The sequence below is a fragment of the Nanorana parkeri genome, unplaced genomic scaffold (genome assembly GCF_000935625.1).
Source record: "Nanorana parkeri isolate BGI_ZX_2015 unplaced genomic scaffold, ASM93562v1 scaffold445, whole genome shotgun sequence".
NCBI lineage: Eukaryota > Metazoa > Chordata > Amphibia > Anura > Dicroglossidae > Nanorana > Nanorana parkeri.
The window spans coordinates 737585-753225 of record NW_017306713.1 but is presented as its reverse complement, the minus strand read 5'-3'; the positions used below and the strand labels follow the sequence as shown (position 1 = coordinate 753225).

Here is a 15641-nt window from a genome sequence, read left to right as displayed (position 1 = left end):
CAATTTTTGGTTTAAGCCAATCATTTTTTGTGTATTGATCCTCATTGTCCATGTTACTGGAGGCTTATCAGGGGCATGTCCTCCATGCTATAACACAAGAACACCCTGCCGGGAATAAGGACATAGATACATGAATACAAGGACGCTCTGATAGGGACATGCTGAATACAAGGACACTTTGCCAGAAACAAGGACATACATACATGAATACAAGAACACTCCGATAGGGACATGCTGAACACAAGGACACTCTGAAAGGGACATGCTGAACACATGAGCACTCTGATAGGGTCATGCTGAACTCAAGGACACTCTCATAGGGACATGCTGAACACAAGAACTCTCTACCAGGGACATGAACACAAGAATAGTCTGCCAGGGTCATGGTGAAAACAAGGGCACTCTGCCAGGGGCATCCTGAATACAAGAACATTCTGATAGAGACATGCTGAACACAAGGCGCTCTGCCAGGGTCATGTTGTACACAAGAACATTGTGCCAGGGTCATGCTGAACACAAGGACACTCAGACTGGGTTGTGTCTCGGCAGTCAGCATAGACTCTAATGTAAGGGCTCAAATGATTGTTCCAGCACCCAGTTCTGAAGCATAAATCAGTACAGATATTCCTCGCTTACCGACTTACCTGTTTTCCGACCACTCACCCTTACGACGGACCGCCGATCGACCTCCGACCTTGCGCGTCAGCGCGCCGTTCTACCTCCCAGGCTTTGTACTTTGACTATTGTTGATAACTTTGTTTTGTTATGTGGTTTCTAAATACAGAATTTTAAAAATATGGCTGGCCGATGTTAAGTCTCTAAATGCAATCACAGAGCCAATATTTTGTTTTTATAAAAAGGTGGCAACTTTATGAAGTAATTGTGTGCTATTCAAAAGCTATTGTCCAATGTCTTGTAGTGTTTGCTTGTCATACTCCACCCATAATCCCCATGTACAAAAATTATAAAATATTCCTGAGAGGTGAGATATGTTCCTTGGGATGTGCAGCCATGATATCCCACCCATAATCCCCTTGTCGAAAAATACCGTAAATATATCCATATTTTTATCACAAACAGGTTAAATATGTTCCTTGGCATGTGTAGCCATGATATTCCCCCCATAATCCCCTTGTAGAAAAATAATGATATCCATATTATCAGAAACAGGTTAAATATGTTCATTGGGATGTGTAGCCATGATATTTCACCCATAATCCCCATGTAAAAAAATAATTGTATTCTTAGAAACATATCAAATATGTTCCTTAGGATGTATAACCGTGATATTCCACCCATAAGCCCCATGTAGACAAATTATTATAACCATATTCTCAACACAAACCTGTCAAATATGCTACTCTGCATATCATAATATTGCACCCATAATCCCCCATACAAAAATATTGATATAATTATTTAGTCGTACAAATGTATTGACATTGATGGACATATGTCTTTATTCAACCTCAAATACTATGTAACTATGTAACTTTTTTTGTTATTTCTATATCATTTACTGTGGAATTCCATTATACAACGTCTTAATTGCCATGTAATGGTGCAATAAGTATGCGGACACCTAGTGCTGAGCATTTCAGCCTATCCCATCATCCCATTATGCTGTTTAGTATGTCCACTCTGTTTGCCTCCCATACCTGTAGGCTGTGTGACCTGTCTGCAAAAAATCCTAAGTAGGTATTTGTAAGAATCTGAACACGCACTCTTTCTTCTAACGCCTTATGATTACGTTCACCATACACGTTACAATCTGTCCATACCATCTTTGTGCAAATCAACTTTAGATCTACCAAAACTATGTAATATGAGCACCTATCTAGTCTATACAATCAATCTGCATCCAATCAGGCAAGCCCTTGCACTACATTAGTAGATATAAAGGAATTCTGTTTTTCATGTAATCGGACAACATCAGATTTGAGTGCCCATTGCCAGCACTAAGCTCAGGCAGGAAGACGGGTCATCCTTACAGCCTGATACTTCTCAATCACAGGGTCCCTTCTGCAAGGAAGAGTGAGGCAGCACATTGCCTTAAGAAAAGGATTCTTTGAGGGTTCTAAATCAACTTTTAAGGCCGGATTTATGTGAATAAATAGATTATCACAATACCAAAGTGTGCTGGTAAAGATCCCTATTTTGCTATAATTGTGATGGTGCCAGTGGATATGGAGGTGCATGTCAGAACTTGGCAAATCATTGCTATCACAGAAGAGTGCATAGCCCTGTGCTGTCCAATGTCCAGATTCTTACCCATGTACTGAATGCTGAGAAAGTGATTAATTTTCTATTTGCTGCAAAAAAATCTTAATGGATTATTTTTTGTTTTTGTTATACAGTGAGAGTAGCATGTTTGTCTCCAAGAGACGTTTCATTTTGAAGACATGTGGTACCACCCTCTTACTGCAAGCACTGGTTCCCCTGTTAGAGCTCGCTAGGGAGTACTGTGGGTTTGATTCCATTCAGGTAAGTTGACGAAGTTTCTTTTGTAAGACCAAACGTTTAAACCAAAAGCAGTTGCTTGTAATGTTAATGGAGATTTGTATTTGATTCTTAAATCCTTCTAAATGTTTTTCCTATATATTTACTGCTGATTACTGGCATTCATTTTGGTTAAAGTGTATTTCCACTTTTGCAGACAAATTTGAGTAAAAAATAAATAAATCTAGGGACACTTTTGAGCTTCTGCTCATTGATGTACAATGCTTCTAGATCTTTACCCTTAGGACAGAAAGTATTTAAATCTAGTTTGTAACTGATAATGAGATCTAACAGCACAGTACAGACAGGGTTCATTATGGTAAACATTAGCCTCCTATTCCATTGGAAAATGCAGTTTAGAGAAAATCTTTTCCAGAAAGAGATGGTCATATTATTCCTTAAGTTATGGAATGGGAACATGTTAACCAATAGGTGTTATCCCAATTTGGCTGCCAAAGTGGAGATGCATATTAAGCAGTAAATAGCATTTCAGCAGCACACCAAAATGTTGGTGACATGCAATCATTTGTACCATGCAATCAGCGACTCCATCTGGAATGGCAGCGCTCCATGTTTTTTAGCCAGAGGGTCCTTTGTGCCTTTTCTAAGCAGAATTATCATGTGACCAAACGGGTACGTGTTGGCATTATAAAATCACACATTAAACAAACATTTGTACCTCATACCTTCCATTTATTAAACTTGCTAGTTACCAGACAGGATAGTTTTAACCCCTTCATGACTGAGCTTTTTTCAGTTTCTGTTCGTTATGACTGACTTTTTATACATTTTTGCTGTGATTCTTCCAGGGCAGTAATATACTTTCTTACTTAATGCACCTACATATTATATATTTTTTTTGAGGACAGATAAGGCTATATATTTATATCACATATGTGCACCAACGCCTCAGTATGAATAAAATATTTTAAAAAAATAAGGAAAATGTAAAGAAAACATTTTTTCCCAGTTTTGATTATTTTTAGAAAAATAGCACAGCTAAAAAAAATAAATGTATTTGTCCTATATTTGGAAACGCTTCACATCTCTACGATTTCAGACATTTTTCTGTACTTTTCAGCCTAAAACTAAAGCTACCTTTTTTTTTTTCGCTACATACTTTAAACATCGCCATCATGAGGGGGTTAAATTTTTTTAAAAAAACCTTGGGGTGAAACATCTGCAGCTCGGCTACAGGTTTTCATTGTAAAGAGTTCATTTTTTTATAATATAGTGTAAAAATATACTTTTTTTGTTTTTTACTTTTTTTTTCTTATTTCAATTATATGAAGCAGTCATTGTGAATGGATCTCAATATGACTGCTATGAATTTAATTTATTTTTTATAAATCTTTGGTTATTTGGCTGTCAACTTCAGAACAGCCTATAATAACCTTAGTGACTGACCCTGAAATGCTGATCTTGCAGCATGTTAGGATCAGATCATACTGAAGCCTTCTGGTTGTTCCCAGAACGATCAGAAGTCTGATACAAAGTTTCAACAAACAAACATTTTCCCTAAACGTCTTCCAGGACAGCATGTGAGATGTGAAGCTCCTCCCCTCAAGCAGAAAACACTCCACCATAGAAGTTTAAAAAAACGCCCATACGGCAAGCTCCTCAGTTTGTGTTTGCTCCGTCCGTAGGGGATGCATCTCTATGGAGCGCTGTTTGAGGGGAGATGCTTCAGCATCTGCTGCTGGTTTTTATCCCCCATTAAAAAAAATTCCTCACCTGGCCACCAGAGTCCTCCGAGATGGTGGTAGGAGGATTATGCTGGATGTCCCCTTCCGTGCCTGGCGGGGGCCTTGACCGGGGTGGATTTCCCCTCTTTGACTGGGCTTCGGGAGCGCAGGCTGGTGGAGTCAGTTGGTCTGTACTCATGGGAGCTACGGTACACTGTCCACGGTCGGATCGGGTGACTAAGTGTGTCGCTTCCGGTTAGGAGATGTCACTTCCAGGCGCCGGAGGTCTTGCGTTCCAGGCCTCATTCTCGGCGCAGGGGAAGGGGACGGCCTAGCAGGAAGCTCACTGGCTCATATTCTTCCGGCAGTGGCCGTGAGAACGCCGGACCGCATGCAGTCTGTCATGGAGGCATCCCAGGCAGTACAAGCGGTGGTGGATGCAGGTGCCCCAGCTTCCAGCCCAGCTCAGGTAAGAGATTTACATTTTGTATATCTTGATGCTCTGACTTCCTGCACTTCACCTAGGACCCCTTGGTGGTGGGTTGTTTAGGTGTTAAGCCAGATCTAAAAGATTTTTTCCTCTCGAGGTAATCTTTAATTTTTTCTCTGCAGGCCAAAGCCCCAGAGAAGTCCAGGAGTGCACCAAGGAAAAAATGTGCTGTTTGTGGAGTTAAGCTTAGCCTGGCTTATACCAAGCCTCTCTGCCAGGCATGTATAGGGGGCATTCTTAAAGAGGAATCAGTTTCTGCTTGTAGCAGCCTCTTGTCTTCTGTGAAGGAGGAATTAGCATCCACATTTCAGTCTTTCAGGTCACTCTTGGACAATTTTTAACCAACGCTTAACCCAGCGGTTCTCAACGTGGGGGTCACTACCCCGTCGGGGGTCGAATGACTATCTGCCGAGGGTGGCCTTGCGGCCCCGGGAAAGGTCTGCTCCGCTGTTTTTTTTTTTTTCCTCCTGACATCGGAGCCGCATGCGGTCGTAAATCAGAGAGAAAAAAAAGCTTTCTCCCCGGACAGGTTCGCTATGCTTGATCGAACATAGCAAACCTTTCTCTGCTTTTTTCTTTTTCTGACATCGGCCGCAGGCCGTAATCAGTGAGAAAAAAAAACCCCCATAGGAACACACTAATGTACTATTGCTGCGATTTTCGGTATTCCTCTGTAGCTGGCGTTATTCTGCGTTGAAAATACTTTTACTGTTAGGGGTTGCCACAACTTGGCCAATTTTATGAAAGGGTCGCGGCACTAGAAAGGTTGAGAACAGTTGAAATAGAGGATTTGTTGTCTCCTTTAAGCAGTGGTTCTCAAACTGTGGGTCGCTGTGTGTCGTCCTCAGCCCTCTCCTAGCGCAGCAGTGTCAGTTCTCCTGCCACGCCGCCAGATGTCGCTGCAATAGCCACGTCATCCCTAAATTTTACCATTGGGGGTCACCACAACTTGTCAAATGTTACCAAGGCCTTAACCCTTTGGTGCCTGGCCCCCCTAGTCAGCCTGTATTGACCATGGAGGGTGTCTCTGTAAAATCTTCCGAGCCTGAGGATCTGGTGACTTCAGATCATTCTCGGTTGGGTTTATCCACAGAAGAGGATGAGGGAAGGGAGGATTCTTCCAGGGATTCTAAATTTAAACTCTCATTGGAAGACGTGGATGACCTCTTAAAGGCAATTTATGACACTGGAAATTCAAGAAGAGAAGGTCCAGCTCTCCAGGCACGATTTAATGCATCAGGGACTGGAGAGGAAGAAGTCACAAGTTTTTCCGGTTCATAAGATTCTCTCAGATTCAGTCCTTAGGGAGTGGGCAGAGCCAGAGAGGAAGCCCTTCTTAGCTAACAATCTAAAACGTAGATCCAGTACACATTTGGAATAAATATCCTAAGGTAGATGCCCCTCTTGCTAAAGTATCTAAAAAGTCCGATTTGGCCTTTGATGATATGGGTCTTCTTAAGGATCCGATGGATAGAAAAATGGATGTACTGCTCAAGAGCCTGGGATTCGGCACTGTTTAATCTAAGACCAGCCCTTGCTACTACATGCGTGGCAAGAAATATGGCGTTTTGGTTGTCCCAGTTTAAATCTCATCTACTGGCAGGCACCCCTAGGGATAAAATCCTGGATTCCCTCCCTATGCATTTTAAGGCAATTGGGTTTATAGCTGATGCATCGGCTGAGTCAGTCAGGATGTCGGCTAGAACCTCAGCACTGATTAATTCTTCCCGTCGAGCCCTTTGGCTTAAAACTTGGGAGGGTGACTCGATCTCTAAGTTACGTTTATGTAATTTACCCTTCTCTGGTGATCTGCTCTTCGTCCCGGAGTTGCAATCAACACTGGATCGTACGGCAGATAAAAAGGCTTTTCCAGAGAAAATGAAAAAAAAACCTTTTAACCGTAGATTTTTTTCGTACCCCCAGGGGAGCGAAGTCGGGAAGGGGCCAAGAGAGCGGTCAGAATAGGCCCAAGAAGCACTGGACAGGGCACAAGGGCAGAGGTAGAGGGGGCATCCTCTTTAATCCCCCCTCCCAGACTTCCAACCCACAGGGACGCTCAGCTTCCAGTGGGGGGCAGATTAGGGGGTGTCCTCCCACAGTGGAAAAGGGTGTCATCCAATGCGTTTATCCTAAATTTAATAGAAAAGGGTTACAATGGACCAGAACGTTCTGGTTCCAGTTCCAAACTTAGAAGAAAAGGGGGGGTTTTATTCTCATGTCATTGTGAAAAGAAACCTTCAGGGAAGTTCCGCCTGATCCTAAATCCTAAAGCCCCTGAATGTATCCATTGGATACAAGAAGTTCAAAATGAACTCAATTTTTTCATCCTTCAATTCCTTTTCGATCTGTCCTTCAGCCAAATCCTTCCTAGAGACCTTTGGATCTGAGGGATGCTTATTTGCACGTACCAATCAGTCTATTCTCACAGATTCCTGAGATTAGCGGTGAGAATAAATTTCGAGGGTTTGTCATTTTCAATTCCGGGCACTCCCCTTTGGTCTCTCCTTGCTCCACGGATTTTCACCAAGATCCTGGTGGAGGCTCTGGCGCAAGGGATCAATGCTGTTCATATTTGGACGACATGCTTCTTATGACTTCAAAAGAGGCTCAACTGAGGAAAGATCTGGATGTCAGAGGCATGGCTGACAGATTTTGTGTGGCTAATCCCCAAAAGTCCAACTTTGTCCCCTCCAGGATAGTTCTATTTCTAGGTTACCTCTTAAATATGGTAGAACAGAAGATCTTTCTCACAGTAGAAAAGATTCAGAAGGTTTTTCAGGGGGTCAGCCAGCTTCAGGGATACCAGAAGGTTTCATTAAGATTCATAATGTCCTTACTAGGCTTAATGACTTCTTGTTTTCCAGCGGTCCCTTGGGCTTGGTTTCACCAAAGACCCCTTCAGTCCTTTTTTCTCCAGGTGTTGAATCGGTCTCAGGAGAGTCTGGATTCCGTGGTCAGTATACCTTCCAAAGTAAAAAGAGAGCTCTGGTGGTGGAGCACACAGTCATTTATCAGCAGGTCTGGACTGGATGTTCAGGTGTCCAGGGTACTGACCACGGATACCAGCACTTGGGGTTCTCACCTGGAAGGTCAGATGACTCAGGGGAGTTAGGGGGAGGCAGTTGCCTCTTCCAATTGGAGGGAACTCAAAGCAGTGTTTTATTCCCTTCACTCGTTCCAGGCAGGAGTAAGGGGGTCTCATCCCCAGGTTCTCTCGGACAACGCTACGGATGTATCCTATATAAACAGCTAGGGGGAACTCGAAGTCCTGCCCTCCAGTGTCTGGCAAGGGATATTTTTTCATGGGCGGAGATTAACCTAGCCTCTCTGTCTGCGGTTCAACTAAAAGGCACTCTAAACATACTGGCAGATTTTTGGAGTCGCCATCAGATTCTCCAGGAAGAGTTGTGCCTGAAAGCGGAGGTCTTCTCGCTAATAGTCAAAAGGTGGGGGATGCCGAAGGTGGACTTATTTGCATCCAAAGAAAATGCAAGGGTGAGTCCCTTCTCCCCAGATCAGGCAGATTCAGCTCCTGCAGTAGACACACTCATGATCCCATGACACTTTCATCTGTGCTATGCCTTCCCGCCAATCCACCTAATTCCAGGGGTGCTACAGAAATTTCGACAGGAACAAACAGATCTGATTTTATTAGCACCATTTTGGCCAAAAAGAATATGGTTTTCTATTCTGTAATTTTCTAGTCTGCCACCCTGGACTCTTCCTGACAGGCCAGATTTAATTAATCAGGGCCCAGTCCTTATCTGAGAGTTCGGATGTTCAGATTGACAGCCGTTTATCTGAAGAGCAGATCTTAAGATCCAGGGGTCTTTCAGCGAGGGTGATATCTACCTTGTTAGCCAGTCGTAAACCAGGTCTGGAGGGTATTCAATTCCTGAATTGGTTCCAAGGTTCACTGCGCTAGGAATGGGTTCTAAATAGTTTATAGGACCAGCAGCAACTTTGTGTGAAGAAGATATCTAATATGGTAAATAAGTTGCGCTTGATCTAAGTGAATGTGGATTCCAGAGTAAAGAATAATCATAAACAACACATGAACATCTATATAAATACCGTAATCTTCTATCTCATTGTGTGATCGATACGTGTATAATCAAACCCTCAATATGGACCAATCTCTTAGTTCCAAGAGAGTCATAATCAGTGTGTAAATGTCCGAAATTCTTATTGAGGCATGTGATACGTGGAATATGTATTCATCCACCCCACAGTGTATCAATAAATATATGTGTGACAGACGCGCCGGGCTCACTTAGTGTAGCTCAGAGTACTCTGTGACAAACAAACGAAACAAAAAACAAAGCAACCTAGTTGCAATCCTTATATAAATAACCCATGGGTCTAACACTCTTGCATGTGTGAACTTAATCTGGTGAACCTCAGGGGGATCGCAGGACCGTCAAAAGTGGGATTGCAGGTCCCTTTGAGGACCTCTCTTATGACGAAACGCGGTGGGGCTACACGTCTCAATACCACGCACAAGGAAGTACAGGACATCCATACGCTGCCTGTGAGCGGCCGATCTATTCGTTTTTAACTGTAAGTTACTACTTTTTTTTTTTTTTATAAATGTTTGTCGACTACACCATGGGGAGTTTCCCTTTTTATTTTCGTTAAATACCGATCCCTGGGACTCTGATGAGATGTTTGCTGGGGCTACATATCGGCTTCTCATCTCTTCATTGCCTACAAACAATAATGGTTTGGTGAGTGCGCACCCCAGAGGGGAGTTTTGTCGTGAACACATGGTGTGGGAGAAAGATTATTAAGCACCCCTTTTTTTTTTTTAAGTTTTTTTCATCATCAATATACTTGGACTCGCTTTATTATTCATCACTTTTATAGATGACCTTTGAATTGATTTGATGCACGTTTACTAATTGAAACAAGGAATTTTATCATTCCTTGTTTCAATTAGAATTTTTATCTGATCCGATCAGCAGGGATCTCCAGTGACATAATTTACCATATATGGACTTTCCGATTTGTAGTAAATGCTGAAGAGAGAGAGAGCTCCTTCCCCTCTGTCATCAGCGATCCACGATCCACAATCTGTCAGGGAGAGAGAGAGAGGGGGGAAGGAGCTGGCACACAGGGACGTGCAGGTAAGGAGAGAGCTGCTGCGCATGTCCATATATTTGTGGACACGCAGCAGCTCTCAAGAATCACTGTCAATCATCAGTGGGGAGGATCCCGTCAGATACGTCGGGATGTCTTCTCATTGCGGCGCTTAGCCCCGCCCACCACCTAAAATAAGGTTTTACAGCCTTCCTGTGCATTTTGGCTAATTACAGTAAATTACATTATTTACTTATTTAGCCTAAGGAATGCATTTATAAAAAAAGATGGAACCCCATAGTTCTCCTTTAATATTTCACTGGCTACCACCATGGTATGGTAGCAGATTATGCACTAAAGATTATAAACACCCATATATATATATATTTTTTGATAACACGTTTCTTTTGATAACGCGTATTTACACATTTGATCACCTATTGGTGACCCCGAGCGCTGCACACTCATTCATATATATAGCTCTTATGGTTTATTTACAATTTCCCTTAGCAACAGATCCACTTATTACTAGATTTTTCAGGGCCCTGGCAAGGTCTAGGCCAGTTCCAATCAGATCTTGTCCTAAATGGGATTTATCTTTAGTGTAGAGTGAGTGAGTTGCAGGCCCTTTCGATTAAAGAACCTTTTCTTTCAGTTTTCCCGGACAGTATTATTCTAAGAACAGATCCAGCCTTTTTAACCAAGGTCGCTTCCAAGTTCCACAGATCACAGTAGATTGTGGTTCCTGCTAACGATAGCCATAGATCTTTTCCTTGTCTCAATGTGAGACGCTGCATTCTTGCTTACCTGCAAGCTACAAAGGGATTTTAGGAAGTCAGATGCCTTATTTGTGCTATTTTCAGGTAAGAATAAGGGTTCAGGGCATCAAAGTCCTCCATCTCCAGATGGATTAGACTTGCTATAGCTGAAACATACAGCTTGGTTAGTAAGCCTTGTCCCATTCTAGTGAGCGCTCATTCCACTAGGGCTTTGGCCGCTTCCTGAGCTTCTCTACATTTGTCCGGCACTATCGCCTGGATCTTTTAACAAGCCAGGATCATGCGTTCGGAAGGCTGTTATCCCCCCCCTAATGGTAAGTTCTTGTGGATCATCTCACATGCTGTCCTGGAAGACGTTTAGTGAAAACCAGAGTTAGACTTACCGGTAACTCTATTTCCAATCTTCCAGGACAGCATGGTTCCCACCCTTTGCTGGGGACTATACTGTAATATTTTAGTATGTTAGTTTTTGTTTATTTTATTAGATTTCCGTCCTTTGATTCTCATATATACTAAGGAGCTTGCTGTATGGGCGGTCTTTTTAACTTCTATGGTGGAGTGTTTCCTGCTTGAGGGGAGGAGCTTCACATCTCGCATGCTGTCCTGGAAGACTATAGGAAATAGTTACCGGTAAGTCTAACTCTGGTTTTCCTAAATGTTTCTATTGCTGAAACGTGTAGCAAAACGCTGATGCACATCAGGATCTCTGTGTATTCATCTGTCAAACAGTGATAGTAAGCGCAGTAAATACCGCACAGCTATTATCTGTTAAAGCTTAATTCTTTCATTAATAGATGCCTCAATACTGAGGCATCCATTTTTGGACCGCTCCAAATAGCTGTTCATGTACAGTATATGTAATCAGTCATTTGGGTACTTGGTACAGTGTAAGTCTCCCATCACGAAGGGGCTAAAACGGACCCTCTCGAAGATTTATAGTTATTTAATTGGCAAAGCACAAATGAAGCAGAGCTATGTTGTCCTAGATTGTTCATTTCTCCTGCCTTCTCCAAACTCTTCAACCTTTTGTAAATAACCCTGTTAAATGTCTTGTGGGATGTGTTGCTCGTTTCTACTAAAGCTTTTCTGCTGCCTAGTCTAAAAATGTGATGCATCTTTAATATTTTTTGACCAAATTCTTTCATTTTAAAATGTCCAATGTCTTATTTTACAGAACTTTTTTTATTCACGTAAAAATTTTATGAAACCAGACCACCAGGAATACCCGCACAGAAATTTCCAGGAAGAAGTTGAATTCCTAAATGAAATCTTTCCAAGTACGTTGTATGCCTGTCCATTGGGATGAGTGTTGCTTGACTTGTGTTCTTAGAGGGCAACACTATACCTAATTTTATTTGAACTTCAGACTCCTTTTCTGTAACTGACTGTGTTTGTAAATGTTTTCTAACATGCTCATCGGTTTCTCCTGTTATTTCCATGGGATGATTTTTGGGCAGCTCATTAACTAGAAGCTGTGATTTATTTTCCCCCCATTCCAGATGGAGCAGCTTATTGCATGGGACGTATGAATTCTGATTGCTGGTGAGTTTTCTTTTTTGATCTTTATAGGGAAAGTTTGGGGCTATGAGTGGCCATATGTTCTATGTTGTGAGAAACTGGTATGAAGATCGTGACAATAATTTTTTTTTTTCTTGTCGGAAGTGCTTCTCCACCCAATTCAATGTGAATGCAAAAATAGGTTTATACAGCCTGAATGAGGTCAAGCGCACCTGTCAATGACCTGTGAATGATCTCGGAAGCTTTCAAAATGCAATATAATGCACCTGAATGCAAGCTGCCCTTGGCCAATAACACAAGCCTAAGGGCTTGTTCGCACCATTTTCTGGAGCAGATCTGCAGACGCGGTGCAGTGCGTTTTTACCGCGTTCCAGTTTTTTTGGGGAGTGGGGCTGTCAGTATGTTAGCTGCAGTGCGGTTTTGGCGTGTTTACGTTGCGTTTTTGACACGTTTGTGCGTTTCCGGTCCATTTCCGTACCGGAGAAAATGTGACATGCATTATTTTTTCTGTCCTGACCAGAACGGACTGCGCTGGTGAGAACTGTAGACCATAACACACATAGGGAGACATTGGGATGCATTTTGGGTGCAGGAGCGCACGGTTCTGGTCCGGACATGCCCTTAAGCCCATTGAACCAGGCCCTAACAAGATCGTATTTTGTCGTGTGACATTTAGCATTGGGCTTGGGTCAAAATGAACCTTGCACCTTTTTTTTTCTGTCAGATTTTTGTCTGTGGCTTCATTGGGGGGATGGGGATTCCCTCTTGCCTTCTGTGCCAGTGATCACACAATAAATGGGTAGTGCAGTTGCCATTTGGACTGGAGGGTTCAGACATCAACTAAAACAGTCACAGATTTTAACCCTGTGGAATGCTGTGTGTGTATATACTGGCTTGCTCAATAAAGCTATGCAAAGATCAGTGACCCATAGTGATTTTACTTGATGAGACTAAAGTTTGTTTGCTCTAGCGAAGGCTTTAATCAGCCTCATTGTCTGCAGCATGTAATGTAGATAGGTTGAAGTGTAACCTGGTAACAAATCTTTAAAACTGTTGCAAACATAACTGTAACTGCTTTGTCTTGTCTTTAATAGGTACTTGTATACTCTGGATGTCCCAGAGGGTTTTGTCATCAATCAGCCAGACCAAACACTGGAAATTTTGATGAGTGAGCTTGACCCAGAAATAATGGACCAGTTCTACATGAAAGATGGTGTTACTGCAAGTGATGTCACTCGTGTAAGCTCAGATTAAACTGTTACATCCTATATTGCAATTCACCCTCTGCAAAGTGAATGTGTGGGCTCACTCAAAAGCAATCATTTAGGTAGGTAGATCGATCATCACATGCTCTTTCCTTCCTGTTCCTTGTTTCACGGATGCTTTGCTGGATCAAGATTATTCCTAGAACTATGCCTTAAGGTTGGGAAGGTTTGGTCTTCAGCTGCATTCTTCTGCAGTGGCTCGAAAGGATGCATGATCTTCATCCACAGTTCTATCTGGATGTTTCCATTTCACCAATCTGAGGCTTGTATCATTCCCTTTTATGGGGGTGCTTTTTTAGTCATGTCGCCTTCTTGAAATCAAGTTCTTCAGTTCCTTAGTGGACCCAGGAGTGGGCAGCTTAAAGGGCAATTCCTCCTTCTTGGAGTTCTAAAAATCTTTTCTGCCCGTGCGTGCCCGCTAGGGGGCGCGCGCGAGCAGAAAAAAATTGCCGTCTGGAGACGGCAACCCGCAGATGCTGCAGTGCCGTCCGTCCGTTTTTTTACTACGGGCGGACGGCAAGAGGTTAACGTACACAACGCGTACATTGCAAACATCCATGATTTCTAAGATGATTGCAGCACTAACCTCTATAACTGGCTTCTTTTCTGCCTCTCCATGTTCCTTGATTTAAAATGGCTGCTTGTTTCCCTTACTGTGTGGTGTGGAGCTGTTCTTTTGCCAGCTCTACAGATGAGGGAAATCTCAAACTACATTTCCCAACATTCCTTGTACCAGACCAAGGAAAGCACGTAAACCTAGCTTCACAAGCTGTGATGAGCCTTCCTCCAGGAACAACCCTAATGCTGTGCTAGATAAGCAAGTCATTCTTTTGCTGTCCATCACAACCTGTCGAGTGCCAAAAAGTGAGGGTGGCTTGAGTGACATTCCAAAGGAAACAAATCATTGTAAACTAAAATGCAAAAGGTGTTTAACAGCAATATCTCTGATTTCACACCCCTGTTGTTGTACCAGGCCGTCAGATACAGGTAGCTTGAAGCCAAAATGCAGCTCACTCCTCTCCTGAACCTCCACAGTGATCACTGCCATGAATAATGTAATTAGCATAGCTAGGCAAAATGTAACTATGTAAGAGGAAACACTGTGCTCATAACATGTGGATTGCTGCTTACATGGGCGGATGCAGGATGGATGCATCCAGCTACAGTGGTCTAGTCCAAACCACATGTAATCATGTCACATACGATTACATGTGGATTGATGCATGTGTCCACCAACAGTCATCTGTTCCAAACACATGTAATCGTATCACATATGATTACATGTGGATTGCCGCTTTCATATGCGCTTGCTGCCAACTGGTTATTAACTTGAATGGTTGACAGCAGCCACATCGGAAGAGGCAAATTTGGGATTCCTACCGGAGGAATTTATAGGTTCCTGCCACAGGTAACCCAAATCGCATTTTCACACAGTGTGAATGTAGCTATAGTGTTGGAGTACCAAAGTTTGAAACTCAATAGCGCACAGATCTTGAAAAAATACAAACTTCACAAAGTCAGGGAAAAACAATGCAAGATGCAAAACTAATTTTAAAAAAAGTTGCCAGACACATCGTGAAACGGAACATAGAGCATGGCACAACGCAGAGCGCCAAACAGCGCGAGAAAGTAGAGCACCAGACAGAACGGAGAGCATGAGACAAAATGCAGTGTCCCAGGCGGAGCATCAGACAGTGCATAGATACTATGTCTCCTTACCTGAAGAAGACATATCCAGACCAGTGGTTCTCAACCTGTGTAACCTCAGGACCCACATTTGTCCTTGGTCATTAAGTCGCGACCCAAGTCGCACCGCATTGGAAAGCACGGCATTGAGGTACCGCACGTTCCGATGCGGGCAATCAAACTGTGGACAGGAGATGCGTTTGGGGTGCTGTTCAAATGAATGGCAATGCAACACAACTCCCACACCAGAATTTGCGGCAGGTGCGATTTTTGCGTGGTACAATGCAGTAATCGCAATGGACTGTGCAATTAACGCTCTGTACTAGTGTGAACGGACCCTCAAATATACTGTCAGACACACAACCACAGACACAATCTCTCGCACACACATACACACTTCACAATAAAATAAATTTGATTTCCTATTTTTAAGATCCACCCAGTCTCCCTATCATATCGAGAACTGTGGTGGATCCTCAGCCTGAGGTCCAGTGGGGGCTGCAGTGCTGTGACAGAGCTCCATCCATATTGCCATGGTCTCAGGTCCCCCAAAAGAGCAGGGGACCTCAATAACTGTGGTGGTGTAAAATGGCAATCAGTGTCCCCTGTCACAATGTCTCCTGTCAGTGCAGAAGCTGGG

At 42.9% G+C, this 15641-nt stretch overlaps 1 protein-coding gene across 2 annotated transcripts in view; it reads left to right on the top strand.

The window, feature by feature from the left end:
• Positions 1-15641, top strand: part of AMD1 (adenosylmethionine decarboxylase 1) — a 41783-nt gene that overhangs the window by 19187 nt on the left and 6955 nt on the right. Inside the window, exons 3-6 of one of the 2 annotated variants that reach the window (XM_018560286.1) lie at positions 2358-2484; positions 11707-11809; positions 12032-12074; positions 13145-13289. In XM_018560286.1, the coding sequence (XP_018415788.1) occupies positions 2358-2484; positions 11707-11809; positions 12032-12074; positions 13145-13289 (418 nt within the window). The remainder of the gene's footprint in view (positions 1-2357; positions 2485-11706; positions 11810-12031; positions 12075-13144; positions 13290-15641) is intronic. The other variant, XM_018560287.1, reaches the window with a different exon arrangement.